A 21770-nucleotide genomic window follows, 5' to 3' on the forward strand; every position below is an offset into this window, starting at 1 on the left:
ACCCATTCAGACACACGATCCCCTACTCTGACTGCCGGCTGGGAGGGATAAGACAGTCACGTGATGCAAAAATCCCGACCTTATGAAAGCACGGGCAACTATATTTAGTTGGAAAAACGATGACCTAGCGAGCCTCTTCCTCCCTGGCCCCCCCTCAGAAGAGCCGACCTGCCACCTCCCGAGATCTTACCTCCACAGCACCCTGGAAGATCCTCATCCAGCAGGAGTTGTAATACTTAAAACAGGGACACCTGGCACAGGAGCAAGCCCTGTGTGCATGTCCAAGCTATCCCGGGTGGAGGGGCCAGACCAGCACATAGTCCGGGCTGGGGGGACCCTCCCTCTCCATCCTCAGTGCTCTGGAACGGGTCACCTTGTCAGCAGCAAAAGCTGATAAGCAGCAAGAGCAACAAACAGGGGCCTAGCCCAAGGTCCTGGACCTTATCTTGAAAGCAGGAGGCACACTGGGAACCTGACCAGTGTGACCAGCACAGGAGAGGCATTCAGTAGCAACGCTCCAGCTGCTGGCTTCTCCATGCCAGAGCTGGTGACAGGAGTTTGCCTCTCTGGATCACTCTACTCCTCTCAGGGTATCTGGGTGACCAAGACAGACACCGGCGTGCTGAGAATGGAGCGGGAGCCAAGGCAGCACCACTGCGGAGAGATGGCCCCAGAAAAAAGGTGTGAGAACAAAATCCAAGAGCATCACCTGCTCCCTCTGCAGTGAAAGAGCGTCAAAGCAGAAGAAAAACAAAAAGCCTTAGGACCAGACATCATTAATCTCTTGTCATCAGCAGAAGGGTGCTCTCTGCCTGCATCCTGCTGCGGCTGATGAGACAGCACAACCGGCGGCGCCCGTGGCACGAGCGAGAGGAGGTCACTGCATCGCTGCCGAACCCAGGGCGCCGCGCTGACACGATCCCTTTAACGGCCGTCAGCCTCTTCTGCAGCTGCATCTGAGGACTTGGAAGCTGACAAAACCCTTCCTGGGAAGCATCTGGTACGTCTCACTGTAAATATTTAACAACAAAGAGACAGGAATCGAGAGCCAAGCGCCTGCAGAGAGACCCTCCAGCTCCAAGCGTTCGCACTGTCTAGGAGGAGACTGTGCAGCTCCCACTGTACCAGTGGAGGGGGAGAGGGGTTGTACAAGGCAAAAGTACAAACTCTGCACAAAATATGCCTCTGGAAAACCTGTCATCTCAAAGAGAATGGGTTTCCAGAGAGGAGACTGTGACGTAATTTAAATAACATCATTCCGAGTTCCTCCCATTGTGATTCCTGTACCTGACCAGCAACTTTTGCAGCAGCATCCCTGCAAGACCAGAGTGTCCCTTGAGCAGTGGCCACTTGCTAAGTGACCACTTAACCTCACCCTCAGCCTGCACAGCTGCAAACTTGCCTCCCTGACTGCATAGAACAAGAAGAGACTGAGCAGCAGCTCAGCTTGTGAGGCCAAGGAAGACAAAGCCAGCACCATGCAGAAATCCGGCCCCATCTCCTGAGGCAGGAGAAAGCAACAGTGATTTGGTGGTAGGAGCAGGTGCAGCAAACTTTCCCAGGAATTTAGGGAGGTCAGACCTAGGTCACCCACTAAGCAAGGTGTCTCCATAAATGCGCTGAAGAAATCTTACAGTCCCGTAACCACCTGGATTAAACTAAGCACAGGTATGGGGGCTTCCTCCTGTTGGTGAATCCAGAGTATTAAAACCATGACAAGGTACTCAAATATCCCTGTGACCTTTGAGTGCAAGCAGAAGGGCTTCTTTTTGTGTTACTTCAGGATTACTGTACCTCAGCTGAGCTGATTTCAGGGCATCCTTTCCAAGCACAAGATACACCATGCTCACTTATGCCCCCCACCTTAAGTGAGATGCAGTGACATTCTGGGTTTTTATAAATAACTCTGATATAGCAGCTTCCTTCCTGGGTTCACAATCACATGAATCCTGCTGCATAAACCACTCTCTAACAAAGCTAATTCCTGTGCTACAGGTGGCTACCTCCCATGTCAATACAGAGCATAAAAAGAGTAGAACACCCTAATCCAACTAAGTTTTCCCAAAGGAGTCAGCAATACCCAATTACAGAAGAGTACAACATATAGCACTTTCCTAATTTAAAGATCCATCTCCCCTCCTTTTCTTTCTAAAGGATTAAAAACCACTTCCTTGCAGTGGTAGCATCACCCTCATCTCTTTACGGAAAACTTCACAGCATTTAATTCAAAGGGGCATTTATAAACTCAAGAAAGATATCTCAGACACTGCTGACAATTGTATAAAATGATCAGGTCAGGGTGCAGCAGATGAAAAAAAAGTCATCAGGAGTGGTGAAACCAAGACAGAGCATCACTTGCTGCTCTGTTGAACATCAGCGCATCCACAACTGCACCCTGCAGTCAGCTCTGGTCTCTGGAATTCAACAAGGGCACAGAGCTGTTACAGCTGCTCAAAGAAAAGCAATTAAACCACCCAGAGGCAGCTCCTCCAGAGGTGAGACTAAAAAGGCTGGGATCCTCCACCACAGAGAGGCGGAGGGCTGGCTGCAGCACACAGGAGGCCCAGAGGGCACAGGCACGTCACACTAAGCTAGCAGGAGATCCATTTGAAGTGGCAAAAGTATTCCCTTCCAGGGCAGGCAGCAAATTTCACATAGTAGCAAGTCCTGGGAGCTGAACAGCATCGCCCACCTGGCAGAGGAGTTTGGTGTTCACACCAAAGTTGTCCACAAACATCCAGCTACAAATGTGCCCTCCCAGTCCTCCTCAACAGCAGAAGTGGGAATGCCAAAGTGCATCCCTCTGCCCACCAAGCCCAACCCTGCATCTCTCAAGGGTATTGAAGTCTCTCAGCTTTCCATCTGAACTCCAGATCACACGGTTTGAAGTGGCTTCTTCTGAAAAGCACCCTACAGCTGCTGAATCCTGGTTGTGGGATGTGGGAGAGGAGAGGACAGAGGAACTACTGTGCCAGACAGAAGGAAAGTGAGGCCTCTCTCCAACAACTGCTTTATTTGCAAACACTATTAGGTAACTGGGATGCAAACACTGCTGCCCTTCCACCTCCATAGCGCTTGCACGTGACATGGGGATGATCCAGGCTGAGGATCCAGGCTGAGGGCAGGACACCACTGGCATCCATATGCTAACAAGCAGGAACATGCTCTGGGGCACACTACAGCTACTGAGCCTACAAAATGGCAGATTTTTGGCTAAGGCGCCCCACCTATGCAATTCCCAACCCTGATACTGCAACTCAGCATCTTCCACCACTCTGCTAACCATGTCCTTGGGAGAAGAACAGACTTCTCACCCAGAGGGAAAACCAGCCATAGAAACCCACCTGACTTTACAGGATTAACCTTAAAAAATAGACCAGACACAGGTGTGGGAGTTCTGGTGACCAAAGCAAATCAACTCATTCAGTAACCTCAGCAATGAAAAGGAGGTGAGGGAGTCAAACCCAACAGCCTCAGGAGTGCACAACAGCTCTGGTAGCAGGAGCAGTGCTACCCTGCCTTTGCCTGCTGCCTTCACACTTCACTGTGTTTTGAGATACCAGAGCTTCCAGATAAGCTTAGTGCATGGGAAGAAAAAGCAAGGCACCAGCTTTAAGGCTTTTCTGAGAAAGACTGCACAGTGTCTTGTGCAGCCACCATTTAGAGGAATCCTGTTTAAGCTTTAACTTATCTCCTAAAAAACATACAGAATTGTAAAAAAGCCCCCAGCTCTGCAGGTAATGTCTTCTGCAACACTACTGACATGTAACAAACACTCTCTGAAGCGCTATCATCTGCTGCAGACACACACTCATGCCCCACCCTGGAGACAGCTGTGCAAGGTCCCCAACCAGCTGGAGAACAGAGGATGGAGCTGTGCCAAACAAAGGACATCTCTGAGTTTGCAGCACAGGCAGACAAAACCCAATACCCAAAGAAGACAGATCTTCAGCAGGGTGAAGAAAAGCCTCCTATTAACTCAACAGATGGGAATATACCTTTGCTGCTTGAAAACCTTAATATTTCACTCTCACATGTTGAGAAAGCAACAGAATCATGAGAAACTTACAACTGTGGAACCAAAGCCTTAATCCAGTGCATCTAGTTGTACACCACAGCCTTGTTAGCTGGCTAGAGCTCTGAAACACATCCACAAATTCCATCCCTCTGATCAGTTCAGGAACTTAAATTACAGTGCCTCCAATGTCACACCAGACCACCTTTTTTTTTTACTGAAATCAGCTTTAAGGCAACAGAGCTTATTTCCATACTTCCAACACCTCCACCATCAACAGCAATTTACCCTCACACTATCCATGAACTGGTGAAATGGGATCCCATGCAAAGCCAAAGATGGGCATCAGAGGTGGACAGTGGCATGCCTGGGGTGACACAAGGCCACATCAGGCACTGACTTCCATTCCCAGTGCCTTTGCTATGGGACATCCCCACATGGCACCACAGCTCTGAGACAACAGGCTCCCACTGAATGATCTTGGTATCACTGGTTAAAACACAAACCCTTTCCTTCAGTCTTGGCACTTCCACAACACCAACCTGGATGAGGAGCTTCTGGCAATTTGGGAAAGGCATGAATTGAGATCATCAGTATCTGCTTTGGAAAACTACATTCCTTTCCTGATTTGAGCAGACCAACCTCCCTCCCAACAAGGCTGCACACACCACTGGGGCCAGGAAGTCATTTCTCTGCACTGATGGCAACACAGTGAGTTGTCCTGGTTGTCCTTAACAGCAATACTCAACAGCAACACACAGACTACAAGCCATGAGGGAGGTCTGTGTCTTCCCAAAGTATTGCAAATTCAAATATATAACCTCAGGTGCATAGGCACATCCATCTGTACACAGGTAACGTATAAACAACAACAATCTGAGCTACATTTGCATCTTGACACATCAGTGTTTTCAATTATGTGTGATGACCAAGACCTTCAAGTTCCCAAACTCTTCCACCCTGGACATCCAAATCTGCTATGCTACAACGTACAGGAGGAAAGAACCTTCCAGCAGTTTAGTCATCACTACATGAAAGCATAAAAGATCTCCCTGCTATACAGGAATGGCCAAATATTAAAGGTCTGTACTTTCTTTATGAAATTGTTTTGCTTTGGTTTTTTGGGGAGTTTCGTTGGTTTGGAGTTTTTTTGTTACATTAATGTCCATTGCATATTCCTGTACCAGTCTTTTAAGTCTGGTTAGCTCTGACTCTGAAGGAAGAGAAGTGCAGGGAAGGCAAGGGAGAAGAGCTCCATTTTTATTTAATACATACCAGACTGGCCATCAGTTGGAAATATATCTGTAAAAGAAAAAAAAAAAAAAAAGTTCAGTATTGGTTACAGCTGGAGTGCAAATCACATTTAAAAGGTCTCATCTCTCGATTTGTTTGCTTTAGCTAAACAGAGGAAGTATTTTCTTAGTATCTCAAGTTAAACATCAATCCAGCTTGGAACCCACCACAATTCAACCACTTGTTGTGAGAAAGATTTTGAAGGAGTCTGTGTTTACCTGAATGCGTTGCTCTCATAAATAACCTTCTGTATTGGCTTCTAGCAGACAGCAGTGAGCAATAAAAAAGGTTGTTGAGATGTACAAAGATCCACACAATGAGCTTGGTGGCGCCCCACACTCTCCCTGAGCAGCAATATCAGATGGGAATCTACAGAGAACGTCTAACAGGAAGCACAGGTGGAAGCCAAGGCAAAAGCCAAGTAAGCATTCTCCTGATGATCCTTGGTTTTTGCAGCCACAAGGGACATCAGCAGCTGTGCCTGGCTCTAACACAGCACCTACACCAGACACACACACACACACTCATCACCAAATGGACACCCAGGGCCTTGGCACAACACCCATCACACCAGGAGAATCCCTTCCCAGCTCAGGACTCTCTGTCAGCAGGCACAGCCAGCTGCACAGGACAGATGGAGTCTGGAGGGTTCAAACCCCAAAACAGATTATTCAACCTCCCCAGCCCCCCCAAGCTCTTTCCACTTAGAGGTACAGGCCCTTCTCTTGGAAGACCTTATGTATTGCTGGGAAGATATTTACTTAAGTAGCTGGGAAGGACCTGACTTTTCATCTGAGGAGCACACAGGATAGTGTGTGTGGAAAAACCCTGTTGATAACAGCTCCCCCAGAAGATATGAAAACAGTCCTTTTGAGAGAGCAATACATTATGTTTTCTTCAAGGATCCTGAAAGATGAGGGGGAAGGAAGGCTGCCAGCAAGGCAAGGTCCTCCTGGGACAGGGGCAGACCCCTGGCTCCTGCTTATCAGCTACCCAAAACACACATTCAGCTGGAAAATCACAAGAGTTGCAGCAAGGACTACCCCTGAGGCAGGGCAATGCTCTCTGGCCTGGGCTCAGCTCATGCAGAAACAGCAAAAACACCCCTCTGCCAAAATAACTTCTCTTCCTTTGACTTGCACCATGTTCAATGCATCCTCAGGCAGGGATGCTTTCATCCCACATAAGAACGGGAAGAGCCAAGTGGAGCAAAAATACCCAGAAGTTAAATCAAGACTCCCTCCACCCCTATTACAGTTATGGTCTGTGACCATTTGAAGGCATGATATCAAGGACAGCCCAGCACATCCAGAACAGTCTCCAAGCACCAGTTTGGATCCTTTGCAAGGTGGATGTTCTACCGCAATCCTCCACCAGCCCATGTCCCAAATGCATTTAAACATCTTATATTTCTGTGATGGCCACTGATGAGTTCAGGCTTCTACATCAGCAAGCTGAAACACCCTGTACTTCACAGAATCATAAAATGGTTAAGGTTGGAAAAGACCTTTAACATCTCAAACGAGATACAATTTATTTCCCTACTTGGGCTTCTCTGCAAAGGAACAAGGTGGTAACACTAGCGGTACCAGATATTACCAAAAACCAAAATAAATAACAACAACACAATGGTTGATAAAATAAATTCCTTTGTGCCAGCCAGGAATTCAGCAAAGCCAGGCTTTGGCAAACAATCCCCTTGCTGTGCCCTGAGGGGTGCAGTTGTCCAGTCTGCATTCCTGCTAGGCTGTCCAGCCGACTCTTCATCAAACACACACCACAGAAGCAGCCACTCACAATAGGCTCTACACACCACAAGTGCCACCAAATCAGGCAGCAGCTGCAGGTGACCCCTCAGCAACATCTCCTATCAGACATGTCACCACCACAACTCCACACTTGCATTCTCTCAAGGTCTCCTCTCAGCTCACCGCTGTATTCCCCACTGCCCTGTCCTGCTCTAGATGTGCAGCAAGGCTCTCCTGGCTCCTCCTGAGCTCAGCCACAGCTCTAGAGCAGCTTTGCCACTACACTTACTTAGAAAAGCAATGACTCTACTCAGTGGCTGAGGTCTGTAGAAAGCAAGGACCACATGTGATGGCCAAGGGCAGATACAGCTCACATTCACCTTCAAGGGGTTTGCCAGGGCAACTCCTGCCAAGGAAGGACACTTGCATCCAGTGCTCAGCCCCCTTGTCTGGGAGAGGCTGAGCATGTCCAACTCATCACACCTACAACTAACACAGATTTGACTCCAAGCTCTCCAGAGCAGACACTGAGAACACTGGGCTTGCAGGCAGCTTTTCCCGGAGCTGAGAACAAGCACAGAGCAATCAGTCTGCAGGACTTGCTCTGAAAAACGGTGCTGCTGGGAGGACACATCTGAGGCAGGGCTGGTCAGGGACCGGCAGGCACAACGACCCTTTGGGACACCTTCTTCCCCTGCAAGCACAAGTAACTTAAATTAAAAATTAGCCTGCCAATTAAGGGCAGCACCTCAGGTGCCCAAGAGAAGTCTAAATCAGGCAGTGCTTTCTTTTCCCAAGAAAGTCATGGTAGGGAAGGAGGCAGAAACATATGTGGCCAATGGGTAAAGCCCTGCACTGCTCTCCCAAGGAGCCCATCTCCACACTGCAGGACTGAGGCTGCCTGCCCAGGTCAGCTGCTCCTTTTTCAGCTCTCCCAAGGCTAAAACTCAAACACAAAGGACCCAGGCACAGAGACTGGGATGGGATTTTGCTCCAAGTCCCAACACAGAAAGGTGAAGCCAGCAAACCAGCCCCACCAATTCCTCCCACCACACACACCTGCTACCTTGCAAGGCACCCTGATGCCAGGTATCCCAACACTGGCCAGATGCTGCAGGACAGTGCTTCACAGCAGCTCTCCATCATCCCATCAGCCACCTGCTCAGCAGCAGGTAATCCCTACACGGGACCCAGGCAACTCTGTCCCTGCCTGCACAACACCCTCCCAGCCATGCCCAGCCTGCCCTCCAGGCAGCTCAGTGGGAAAGAGCACAAAATAACAGTATCGCAATGCAAATGAGCAGACCCATGAAATTTGGACCCTATGGTCTCACATTTCCTTCCCCTTCTTGCATGCAGATGCTTTTGTATCTCAGCATGTGCTCAAAATCAAAAATTGGTGTCTGAACAAAGGGACTGTAGTCACCACAGGAACTGGTGATCTCTCCACTGCAGCACCAGTCTCTGCAGAGCCAGGTATTTCCCAAGCCCCTGACCATTCTCTTCAGCCCTGCACAGTATCCATACAGCCTACAACAGATCAGCAGAAAACACATTCTGTGAATCTTCCTATTATCAGCAAGGGGCGGGGGGGAGGGAGGTTGGAGGAAGGAGTGAGGGGGATGAGGTCAGGGGTGTGCGTGGCAGCTGGCAGGATGTTGGGACAGAGCCTTTCAGGACCATCACGTGGGGGTGCAGATGTGGTACAGGGGTGCTTGCTCTGAGCACCAATACCCAGAGTTGCTGCACACTGAGCCCAGGAGATATAACTAAATTGAGGGCAGTTGTCCTTATTTTAGGTGGTGCTGGGGGTGGATCTCAATTTCAATTTCTGCCTGATGGTATTTTTACACAAAGGAGGAGACCGTATGCTAAAATGGGGCATTTAAAGAGAAAAGCTGATGCATCCACACACATACCCCCTCCCCAGGGGCTATCTGGCTACTGCTGCTATTCAGGTATCTGGGACAGGTCCAGAAAGGTCACCCCATTTATGAGCCCCCATCTCCCCTCCGCTGCTCTCTGCAGAAGCATGTGCCAACCATGCTCCTCCACCAGCCACGCTTCACGGTGCTGAATCCAAACGCCCGCACAGGAAGCCTGTCTTCTCCCAGCTCAGGAGCTACAGCTGGGAAGGGACCTCCACCACCCACTCCAGCCGCCCTTTTCCAGTACAGACACTGCTTCCTCCTGGCAGGGCCTGGGAGGCAGCGGCTGAAGAGCAGCTCATTATCCCTGACGCAAGAGAAACACTGACTCGTTATTACAGCAACCTGCAGCCATAACTGCCAAGGGGCCGCGTGGCCGCAGGCCAAGCACCAGCAGGAACCAGCTTCCTGCTGGCCCCCACCTCCCATTACCCTTCTGCTCTCCAAACAGGGGGAAAAACGACCTCAGAGTGCTTTATGTGACCTGCCAGTCACCAAAGTGCACTGAGTGGTACCAGCACACCAGTGTGCTGGGTGAGCTCTGTGCCTCTGCACGCACAGGTACAAGCGCAGAGATGACAGCCAGTTCCTTGGCTGCTCCCAGTGGGACATGGGGCTCATCCACACTGCCACAGGAAGACACCAGCTGATTTGCTCTGGCTTTCGACCCGTGAAGTTGTAACCAAATCATCCTCCACGTCTTGCAGACAAAAGACTCGGACGTCAGCAAAAAAAGAAATGACCTCTCCAAGGTCACGCGGGGAGTCGGCAGCAGAGACGTGACCAGAACTTCATGACAATGGCTCGAAAGCTGCAAGGCAGCACTGACTGCCCAGGAGAGGGACCGGGGAAGGAAGTGCTGGCGGATGGTAGGATCGATTGGTATCTCTCCTCCTAACCTGACCTGCTGCCTGGCAGGGACGATCCAGGCAGGGAAAAGGTCCAAATTACATAGTCTGGCATGTAGTGCAAAGAGACCAGAGCTGCTTGAATCTCTTCTCCAGCTCCATGCAACACTTCAGTTCAAACCTCTGTCACCTGGCTCCCCCTTGGAGGCCAAGGCAGTGCCTGCAGAGGTTCCCGAGACAGTTACAGGCCTCTTCAAAGCAGCACTCAGAGAAAGGGGGTGAGGTCTGCTAGGGAAAAGTAGCAAAGCAAGAAACCCTAAACCCAAAGATTAGCATGGCCAATTATATCCCTCCCTAGATCTTGTTTGTTTCCTGTTCCCTTCCTTTGTTACCTGCTGAGCAGGATCAGGGACGGTTCAGCTCTCAGTCACCCAGATCGTCCCAACCCTCTCCAGCTGCCAGATGCACGCAAACACCTCCCATGCCTCTCAACTTACTATAATATCTTTACCCCCTTGAAGAGAAGCTGAAGCATGAGACAGATGGATCAATCCTAACATGATGCTGGCTAGGTCCCAAGACACCACTAAGGTCTGTGCAAGAGGAACAAAAAAAAGCTAAATAAGGGTTTATCCCAAATCAGTTCCTCTGCAAGGGTATCCAGACCACCAGTACCTGGGTAAGGGGTTTTCTGTTCTCTGTCCAGAGGAGAGGTTAGATTCGTTCTCAGACACCCCCATCACCTGCACTGGCTCAAGAGCTGCAGCCACTGTGAGCTCTGACATCAATTTCCCACAAACCACACAGAAACAAATGCTTGAAATAGGTTTTCAGTGTATAAACAGCTGTGGGTTCAGTGAAGTTCAGCCGTGGTGCTCGTGATATCTTCACGTACTTGAAAAGTAGTGAAGACTTCCAACATCACAGAGTTTCAAGAAGAACAACCCTGGGGAAAACATCACCTACTCCAAAATCAGAGCATTATCTGAGGTATAACTTCACACCACACACTAAATGAGTACCTCAGTGCTGACGTTCAGTCTCCTCCAGACCGAAGGGGAGCAGTGCAGACCCAGCAGGGCTGTGCCACCAGCTGAACACACGGTCACCAGCAGGACCAGCACCGTGCCCAGCAAAAACACCTTCCAGAGATCCACATGGAAGAGGGTCCAGGTCTCTTCTCCCAGCACCAGAGATGCCAATGGGGTTCTGGGGAACCTGACCAGAAGAACAAAAGCTCTCCAAACAGACAGTCCTGTGAATCCAGTGCTCACATATGCACAGGCACACAAGGAATAACTGGAAGGTCACAGGCTGTTGTTTCTCCCATCCACTTATCAGTGCTCAAACTGGAGAGAACAAACACTGGGTGTTCTCTCCCATTAACCCCTTCCTCTCATCTCCAAAATGGAGAAGCAGCGAAGTGCTGCTGCTCCAGAGCATGAATCGCAACATTCCTGATCACGAACCCAAGAGGGGGCTTCAGAGAAAGTCCAAGGCAACTTAAAGGTGCTCAATTACTGTTCCCACGGAGCAGCTGGTGACCCAGCTCTCTGCCTCACATCCTTTAATCACCAGTAAGCATGGAGTGACACCACTGGAGGCCTTAGGCCCTCTAAGAGAACAACCCTACGTGAGTCTGGGCCCAAAGATCACAATCACCCTCCCCAAATTGCTCTTTAAGCCACTGGATATTGAACAGGCAGTAAAATTTCTGGCACGATCAAGCAAAATATACATGTCTTAAAGACTCTTGTTGAAATACAGGAGCCATTTTGGTGCGGCCCACAAGCCAGCTGGGTCCCACACTATGGAAACTGATATAGGATGGTGTTTCCCTCTGACAAGGTTGTTGCACTCAGCACTGCAACACACTTTTCTGCTTGCACATCAAAGGCAGACCCAAACTCCAGAGAAGCTTTGCCCAAGGACAGCTTAATAAGCAACGGGCAGGACAGATCTATCCCCCTGCAAAGGAGAATCCATTAATGTACGCAGAAATCCAGTCTCTCCATGAAAGAGGATCCCACACCACCTCCTCAAATGCACCAGTATTGTGGTAATGCCCCATAACATCAGACAAGGATGCCATAAACCCCTATGAAAACCCCCAAAACTGAACACTGCAAGGCTCTTCACACCTTTGGACTGCAGGCAGAGGGCCAAGCAGGGGGCTGTAGGATACACAAGGCAGCACAGTGAAGACAACATAATTAAATCTCTTAACTGAATTACAAATCATCAGACTCAGAGTCTGAGGCATTGCCTCCCTCTGGTCCAGGCTAACTGCTTGATTTTAATCAAACACTCAGCCATTCCAATCACCTTCTAAACTCCATCCTTGCTTGGTTCCACTCTCTGCTGACAATTAGATCAACTCAGATTTCACCTCCAACTGAAGCTAAGAGGGTTATCTCGCTGTAGTCTGCCATGTCTCCTCTCACAATTGTTTTTACAGGTTTAATTTTAAAATTTAAAACCATGGCTCATTTACAGCAAAGTCCTCCCAGCAGAGCATGCAAATGTCACATTTATCATACCACAGTTAAAAAAAAAACCAAAAAAACCAAAAAACCAGGAACAGTGAGCTTGGAGAGCTCACCTGAGACTGGGAAGCCAAAAGAAAACAGTCCCCTTTTTGTTCAGCTCAGTTCAAGACCCTCTGCAGTGGCAGAGGATTTCTGAGCACTCAGAAGATGCATGAGATCATAGTCGGTATTCCCCCGAGCTCTCAAGGTTGAGCTGGGAGTTGGGAAGTGAAATTCAATATGATTACAGACAGTGAGGTCTCATGCTTTGTCATCTGAGCACATGGTGGAGACACCTCCGTGATTCGCTCTTCTGTCTTGCTGGGTGGAACCTCATGCATAAACATCCCATCACTTCTGTTTCAGTCACAGTAAAAACCTCCCAACAGCATTTTTGGGATGTGTTTCTCCAAATTTCAGTATCTGCTGCTACAGACACATCATTTCTCAGCATCACACACACTGGTGTCACTCCTTACACTTAATTCTTCATGCTGTTTTTCCCTCTACTCTCCCTCTTGCAAAGCCCTGCAGCTGACCTGCCAACATGAGCCCACCTGGAGGTAACGCAACGACAGTAAAGTGCTTCAGTCACTCCTTCAGGTGTCTCTTTCTGTGCCACATGAGGCCAAGAGCATTGCTATTTGTTATTGTGGTTGTCTTCATTTTCAGTAGGCTCTTTCTGTGAGGTCAGGAGAGCTGACACAGACTTTTTGACTACTTGGAAGCATAACCTTTCCAGTTACAGCAAAGGCATAAAAATTGCAGTGAGAATAGGAAGGGTCTTGCAGGAATAAACTCAAGTGCTTCTTTTGCAACATTTAATAAAAAAAAAAAAAAAAAAAAAAAAAAAAAAAAAAAAAAAGGAAGATGTGACCTTGGAGAATCTAAAGAAATTAATATCTTGTAGTTCAAGTGAACACTGGCTTATCAAACATTTGAGTGTTGCTTATTAACTATTTCATTCTGTCACTAGCTTCCTCATCTGAAAGCGTGCAAACCAGATAGTTTGCTAGCTAAGATTTGCTAAAATAATCACTCATTTATATCACTGACCAGAAGCTTTCAAAAGCATACTCATAAAGAAAATAAAAAAGGCTGTATGATTTAGTGTGGAGGCTGACTATAGATCATAAATAATCTGTCTAAAGACAGTGCTCAGTATTTAGCAACATACCCACCTCTGGCAGCACCTCTGAGTTACCAGGCAGGTAAAACACCAATCTCCCCACACACCTTTTCTCTTACTTTCCCATCAAAAAAACTCTACCCTTCCCTCATTTTTGTGGTTTTTCCAATTTCATACTTGTTTCCCCACATACTTAGCCAGGAAAAAAAACTCACCCCTTCTCTCCATTTTTTTTCAGACTTCTTAAAAGCTACCTTATCTAGCCCTGAAAACCCCCTGTTCTCTCCATGCATTCACGCTGCAGGTGAGTCAAAGAAGTCAAAAACAGGAAAGGAGAAGCTGTAAGAGCCCCCCGTGCCCGCCCGTGGCCGCGGCTCGCTCCGGCGCAGCCGTGCCCTGCAGACTGCAGAGTCACTCTGCAGGAGCTCGGCACACGCCGCCGCTCAGCTGGAAAAACGTGCTCAGCAGTGTGCCCGGGATAGGCTCTGCTTCCTCCGTCCCGCCGCCCCCCGAGCTGCGCCCCCATACCTGGGCCGGGAAGAGCGGAGCAGCGCCCGTGTCCCACTGGCCGGACCCCACCTCGGGCTCGCCAGCCCCTCCCGACCAGCAGGAAGGGCACACGGCACATTTCCGCCCCCTGTCCAGCTTCCCGAGCTCGCTTTAACTCTGCTTCGTATGTCAAGGACACGTGAGGTTCACAAGCCCCAGCCGAGACCCCATTTGTCCCGACTGTCCCCCAGCTGTCACAGTCACCAAGAGATCTCTGCAGAGCCTGCCAAAGATCAAACGAGTGACACTGAGGAGCACCATAGATGCTTCTCCTCCAACATCTTCCTGGTGGGCCAGGGACGCCTCTCCTGGGCCCTGTCAGAGGCCAGGGCTGCTTTGGGGAGCAAGTTGGGAGAGGAGAGAAGCGCCTGCTACAGCAGCAGGTTGCAGACCTGTTCCCAGCCATTCAAGGGATGTCCAGCAGGAAGCAAATGTGCATCCCCAGGAGCACAGGTCAGCAGGCTGTGCCCACCCGCACGTTGTGAGTGTCACACATATTCTGGAGGAACCAGAGTGATGCTTTCTAGATCAAGAGAACAAAGGGCATTCGTGTCACCTCTGAGTGTCACCAGAACCAGACTGAGCAGGATCAAGACCTCAGTCCCACCAACAATGACCCCGATTGACCATTTCTAAAGTAAATTAAGGTTTCCACCTGGCCTGTTGTGACACAGCACCCAACCCAGCCAGGGCCACCATGGTCACCTCCAACACATCGTCTGCAGCAGAGAACTCTACCAAACCTTACGGTTTGTCACCACGTAAAGGAACAGGATGACTTGAACCCACAAAATAAAAATAAAATCACAACCACTGTAGAGCACTGAACCCTGCTGGGTGCTCCCATACAATGCTGAAACACATGGAAGTGTCAAGGCCATCTTCTATTCCTAAGTCAGCTTTGCTCCCCAAGGACAGTGAAGGTAACCCACTGATAAAGCAGGTATTAGATGAGCCAGTTCCCAGCCCTTCCTCCCTCTCTTTGCACATCTCAGCAGAACATCTCCCAGCACACGTAGCTTTAATGCTGCAGGAAGAGCTCTTCATCCTGGCAATACCCACAGCAAGTGCCACACCGAAGTTGGGCCAGATGACTTGCTAAGGATGGTTCCAGCAGCTCACCTAGCACCATCAGCCTGGTGCAATACTCAAACCAGCAGAAGCACAACACATCACACACCAGTTTGCTCAGGAAAGGCAATCCACCCACAAAGCCCCCCAAAGTGCAGCACAAATGCATGCTCTGATAGAGGAAAGTTCAGTTAAGAGGATCTTCTGGGAACCTCCAATTACAGGATGAGCTTTCTGTAGAAACATGCTGACACTTGACCACAGTTTCCACAACCTTTCCCAAAAACAAAAGTTTATCTTGCACAGCATTAGAATTGCTATCAGCAAGCCTATTTCCATCAAACGCCTCGTGCCAGTTTTTGCTCCACAGCTGCGGGACATTCATGTGCACGCCCACCTCTCCTTTCTGCCAAGCAATCCAGACCGACCCTGACCCAAAACTTCCCCACAAAGAAATCTGGTAATTGATTTATTCAAGGCCAAGTTCAGTTCCCATTTGTTCTGGTCACCCATTAGTGTTACCTAAATACGTAAGTAGCTGTAAGTTATCCCAGCACTGCATTAACTTCTTTGAAGCCCTTCTTTTTCCCTCTCCTCTGACCTCAAGTCATGCAGCTGAATCATTTGATACAAGATATTCAGATTAGCCAGTTATTTCAATGCAAGGAGATAAGTCTCCCAGCTCCATTCAGACCTCACTAACAAGGACCTGGACCTGCAGAACAAGTGGAACCAAAGGGAGAAAAGGAACAAATGCAGAGCTGGCCATGCCAGAGACCACAGAGTGGATCCAGAAATCCACCCACAGCTTTAGCCAACCCCAGGAGACAACTTCTTGGCCAGAAAAAGCTCCACCTAGACGGCACTATCACCATGGGAGAGCTCAGCAGGTATCACCAAGGTTGCATCACCTCTTTCCCCAAGCTCCCTGTGTACACAGCAAGCCAGGGATTTGACAGAGCCAGCAGTGCAGAGACTCAGGCCCCTGGTAGGAAGTCAGCAAAGGGTCCAATGCCAAGATGACCAGAGGATAAGTTAACATATTAAAGACCGTAATGTAAATGTGTATCGCAGCTGGGAATGAACAAAGCTTACCAGTCCCAATTGGACCTAGGGTAAGAGCACATGTAATAACTGTAAGGGTTAAAACGTTTAGCCTGGTCTGAACAGCAAGCACAGCTTTCTGCTAAAATGCCCATTCCTTATTTTGCCAAACAAGCACAACCACAGAGATTGTGTTGGAGATTCATTATAGTCTCAAGTATTTAAAGAGCAACCTAACTCTATCCAAGCTGGCATTTGGCATTGCCCTGAGGATAATTTCACACTGTTAGAGCACAGCAAAAAGATCAGGTGTCATAATTTGGAAGGGAGAGCAGAGCATTGCAGCCCCAGTGCCCCCATTCCCAGTCCCAAATTCTGGACTCAATTTGTCTTCACGTCTGAACCAAGTCCTTCTGCTGCCCAACCCAGTGATCCCTGATGCAATCCTGGTGGAAACCTCCATGGCACCACGAGCAATATACAGTTTAAAAGAAGAGTTGTGAGGCTAAGGAGATGGTTGGAGAGAATCCTTCAGCAATGCCTCGGACCAGGCAATCTGGAACTGGAGGTCTCAGCAGAAGCAGGCGCTGAAGCCCAGCAACCAGGCCCAGTGAGTCAGCTCCCAGGAGCTGCGCTGCATTCCCCAGCCTTCTCTCCCCGAAGCAAACAGTGCAGAACAGGGCAAAGGTCCAGCACAAAGCTGAAGGGCAAAGGTATGCGGGGGAGGGAAAACACTAAGCCTCACGTTTTTCTTTTTGAGCAAAAAGTTCCAGTTACCCTCATCCTCCTCAACAAGATGGGAAGAGTTACTCAAACGTGAGTTGAGGGATCGGAACAAAACAGTATTTCGGAGAGGAAGCTTGGGGTGGTGGGGGGAGGCCTCCTGCTGCGATAGCAGCTCTGTTGCAACAGCCAGAACAGCTCCACAATTACATGCCACGACAGAGTGAGAATTGCCCAACACTTTGGAAATAGGTGTGTGCAGGACTACCAAACTGGATACCTGAGCAAGCAGATGTGCGTGTCTACTCTGAACGTGAAGAAATGCCAATGGTAAAACAAGCTTCCCATCCATCTTATCTCCTGCACTGGAGGCTGGTTTCAAGGAAAGCCCTATGGGGAGTTAGTCAGCGAGGGGTGAGATGCTAATGAATCTTCCCCTGCCTTGTCCTCAGTACCGGTAGCCAAGTCAGCCTCTGCTCAGGCATAAGGCAACATGCACCCTCTCTGAACAATAGTCAGCTCACCCCTGGTGCTTGCTGCTAGCAACTAAGGTGTGCCTTCCGGAAAGTACTGCTTATCCTTGCCAAACAGCACGCAGGAAACTCTACTCAAGAAATCAAAGCATCTCCTGCATCTCCACTAGGAAATGCACCACTTTCCCTGGCCAAGCACTTGCAAGGAGAATGAAAAAAGTTAGCACACGCGAAGCTCAGCGACTGCAGTGCCGGTCATTAAAACCTGCGTGTTCTTCCTTCCAAGATGTAAATGGCTTTAAAAATAAAGAAGTGCCAAGTGCCTTGATGCAACATTTCTTGAAATACATCCAGCAGGTTTTCAAAACGGGGTGCTGTTAACACCTGTCCACACCAATGCTTGCATCAGCACCAGCCCTGGTGCAGGGCACAGCAGATGAGTACAACATGTTCCAGAAGGTCGAGCTGTCTTAACTGTAAGCCACACTTCTCATCTATAGAAGAATTGGAGAAAACACTTTGAATTTGGTTTATAGCCAGTAGTGCAAAGCTGGTTTTGCCAGAAAATGTTTTCTTCTCTACCGCAGGCACACACACAACACCATCATGTGTCAGTCAGGTTGCTGGCTGCACTTATTTACATGATAAGAAGGGAACATGTAATAACAAGGGCATGGTCACACAGACCTTGCTACTAGATCATTAGAGAGTAAAAATGAGGCATCATTACAGCTCTGCAGCGACCCTCACAAGCAGTCAGCAGTGTCTAGTACAAGCCTTGCCACACAGGACAGGACCAGGTGTATCTCAGGACTCAAAGGATCCCCCCCTCTGCTCTTTGCACCCCGACTCTGAAACACACATGAATAAAAAAGTAACGTGCATCTTGTCAAGACACCACGAAAATTTTCTGGTGTGCCACTCCAGCTGAGCCTCAGCCTCTGCTCACAGCATCAGCAACATCACTGCTGTCTAACTCAACCTAATGGTTGCCCCACTTACTGCCAAGCCGTTGCACTTTTGGGAGGTTAAGAAGCAAGGAGAAGCTTTGCTTTAAGAGCCCTCCTTCCTGAAAAAGCAGAAATGTTTGCTCAAACAGCCTATTATATTACAGGCTTCACCGCCAACTTCGAGCATAAAAACACTGCAGCAGGTAGGCAAGACACAGGATTTACCTTCTGAAGGTAAATCCTAATCCATGAAAAAAGGACCCTGTTCTTCAGTCCCTGTGTCAGGCCCCCAATGCACTCAACGTGCCCAGCCATGGTGAGTGTTCAAAACAACCTGGTGTTTTGACCACCTGGAGGTGGACTTAAGCTCTTCCCTATCCATATTCCAACACACACAGCAGAAACTCACCAAGATCTGTGGCTCTGTTATCCCTGAGCTCAATGCTTTTGCTTTATTTTAAGCACCAATTCCAACACAGGCCATTACAGAATGCGTGAACACCTACGGAGAAGGTCTTGCCCATTAAATCTGCTCTATGGCTTTATAATTAATATAATCATTATAAAAAAAATTAGGGCTTTCAAAGCCTGTAAAACAAGTCATAGAGGGATCCCTTTATCTTTACAGAGCTGTCTTCACTACACTGTCTGGTCTCCTCGCTACCTCTGGCAGATCAGGGCTGGAAACATTCAGTACCTCCAGCACAGAAGCACTGCACTGGGAACACAGCTGGATTATGAGCCAAGGCTTTGTAAGCTCTGCTGAGAAACCAAAGACTTCCAGCAGTGACTTTCCACAGTTTAGAAGTTCTCAATTCACTGCAAGCATTGAAAAGAGTCGCTTTCCTTGGGCGATCGTTCTGGAGGTCACAAAATGACAACTCACCTCACCAGCTGATTCTTTCACACACATTCACGTTCCAGATCTTTTTTGGTAAGTGTCTGCCAAAACAAATCCTCCACCCAATGAAATGAAGACACAACATGAGCCTGCAAACTCTAAAAGAAGGTTCTTGGGTGCAGGGCTGCCAAGCAAGGTCAGCTGCCAGCCTGCCTCTCGTGGGAGCTCACCAGCCATGTTTATTTTACACATTTTCTCTTCTGCTAATGAACAGCCAGCAAAAGAAACAATGGCTCAAGAGAGGAGAGCCAGGTAGCAGCACTGGGGGCATTGCTGGAACCAGTCGCTCCTGCCAAGTGTCCCAGAACACACCACTAGCAAATTCCATTTTTTAAACACCTTTGGGAATATAGAGACAACTATGCTGGGCCCAAGGACAATTCTGAGTGTTGCAGCATTACTCCCTTACCCTGCAACTGCGAGGACACACTAATGACACACTCTCACTCTCTCCCTCAAAAAATCATCCCAGGAGTTGCAAGGGCCCCCTGCTTGTGCTGGGCAGCTGCCTCGCTGCTGCTGACTCTGACAAATCATGCACCTTTGCGACTGACAGGCCTGGTAATGAATCTGGACACCCCTTACACATGAGACTCAAAGAGGAACGTTTAATCTCGCAACTTTGCATTTTTTGGTTTATTTCTCAGGATCGTTATCTCAGAAGGCATCACAATAGAGTGCAACCTTCACACAAAGGAGCGATGTGACCAGTTTTGTGTCATAACGCACGAGGCGAACGCAGAGAGCGACACTGTCCTGGATTTCCTTAAGCTTTGCTTATGTCCATGACTACAATGACAAACCACCAAACAATCCGAACAGAGACTTCTACCTGGCACGATTAACTTGTCCTCTATACTTTCCATTAAGATGACAGCTTTCCAGGTGGAAATTGCAGAGCTGTCCGTCTCCCAAAGATCAATAACTCTGATGAATCATCATGCCAGGCAGTAACAGTTCCTACAAAACACTAGCACATACAGTAATTGGGAATCTGATGTCACATCTGGCAGTGTGATTTCAGAGTTACAGAGTCAGGTAGAAAAAGATCAAGTCTTTCCCAAACAAGACGCTAAGTGAAAACTTCTGTGTTTTCCTCCTACTCCCGATTCACTTGAAGCAGATACGAGGGGAGCACAGCACCCATCCCGACAGGCGAGGAAATGGTGTTCTGCAGTTTCAGCCTTTGCTGACGACAGCAGCGTGTTACAAGCGCGATTTGGACAGCGCAGCCCCTCCGCTTCCCTTTTCGGGGACCCTCGTTCCCCAGCCGTGCCCCTAACCCAGGGCAGCGACCGCGCCGGGCAGAGCCGCGCTCGGCCGCGGCCCCCGGCCCCGCCGCCGCCATGAGTCGGCAGAGAAAGGCGGCGCGGCCTGCGCGGGGGAGCCGCGGCCGCGCACACGTGGGCAGCGCAGGCCGCGGCCCGGGGAAGGGCCCCCGCGGGGGCGGCGGGACCGCGATCCCGGGGGAGCCGCACGCCGGGAACCGACCACGTTGCCGGCGCTGCTTCGGCGGAATGCCGGGAGCGGGAGGGGACGGGGGGGGGGGGCCGCGTGTCCGCCGCCGGGCCCGCCCGCCGCCGCCGGGCCCCCGGCGCCCTCCGCTCCCCGCCGCCGCATGGCCGGGCCGCGCTGCCCTCCCCGCCTCGTGGCCGCGGCCGGCGCCGCCGCTCCCCCCGCGCCCGGCGCGCCCCCCGCCCCGGCGCGGCCCCGCAGGCCGCGGGCGCGGCCCCACGCCGTGTGTGCCGCATGGCGCGGCCGCCCGGGGCGCGGTCGCCGGCGCACCCGGCCCCCCCCCCCCCCGCTCCGCTCCCAGCGACCCCCGAGCACCCACCGGGAGGCGACTGCCCGTTCACGGCCGGCGCGTTCTTCGTCCAGGGGTTCACCTTGGGCGGCGGGGCCTCGATGAACTCCCGGCGCCCCGCGCCGCCCGCTTCGCCGCCGTCCTCCGCCTCGCCGCCGGCCCTCAGCAGGCTCTCCTTCTCCTGGTTGTTGCTCTCCTCCTTCTGCTGCTTGGCGCTGGGCGGCCTCGGCGCCGCCGGCCCGCCGTCGGGGCCCATGGGCGGCTCGCCCTTCTCCCGGCCGCCGTCCTGCGGCGGCTTCAGCACCAGGGCGCGCTCCTCGGCGGGCAGCAGCGGGGCCGTGCCGGGCAGCAGCGCCTCCACCTGCGTCGCCATCTGCGCGCCCCCGAGCCCCGCCGGGAACCCCCCGACCCCGGTGCCGCCGCAATATGGAGCCGCGCGGGGACCACGCGACTGCCGCGGGGGCGCGCACCGCCCGCCCGTGCGCGCCGCCGGCGAGGGGAGGGGCGGTGCGGGGCGCGCCCCCGCGGGGCGGCCGGCGGCGCGCACGGGCCTGATGCAACGCCCGGCTGAGCTGGGGGGGGGCTTAAAGGGCACCGGCCCCTTCCCCGACTTCCCGGCCTCACTGTCCAGCTGGGAGATGCCGGGCTCAGGCCAGGGGTGCCGCTGCCGGCTCGGGGACTCCGGGGACGAACGCACCGGTGGAGCCCCGGAGTCCCCGAGCCGGCTTCGACAGTCTCCCCGGCCGGGGATAACGGATAACCTGGT

General features: G+C 50.8%; 1 protein-coding gene across 5 annotated transcripts in view; it reads right to left on the reverse strand.

Moving 5' to 3' along the window:
- The window catches only part of LARP1 (La ribonucleoprotein 1, translational regulator), a 46111-nt gene extending 24662 nt beyond the window's left edge, over positions 1-21449 (reverse strand). For 2 of the 5 annotated variants that reach the window (XM_069029108.1, XM_069029107.1), the window contains exon 1: positions 21035-21449. In XM_069029108.1, coding sequence (XP_068885209.1) covers positions 21035-21377 — 343 coding nt within the window. In that variant the 5' untranslated portion in view covers positions 21378-21449. Of the gene's footprint in view, positions 1-5290; positions 5318-14017; positions 14069-21034 lie in introns of those variants that run through there. The other 3 variants (XM_069029106.1, XM_069029105.1, XM_069029109.1) reach the window with 3 other exon arrangements.
- Positions 21450-21770: the final 321 nt, after the last annotated feature.

The sequence above is a fragment of the Aphelocoma coerulescens genome, chromosome 13, assembly GCF_041296385.1.
Source record: "Aphelocoma coerulescens isolate FSJ_1873_10779 chromosome 13, UR_Acoe_1.0, whole genome shotgun sequence".
NCBI classification, from domain to species: Eukaryota; Metazoa; Chordata; class Aves; order Passeriformes; family Corvidae; genus Aphelocoma; species Aphelocoma coerulescens.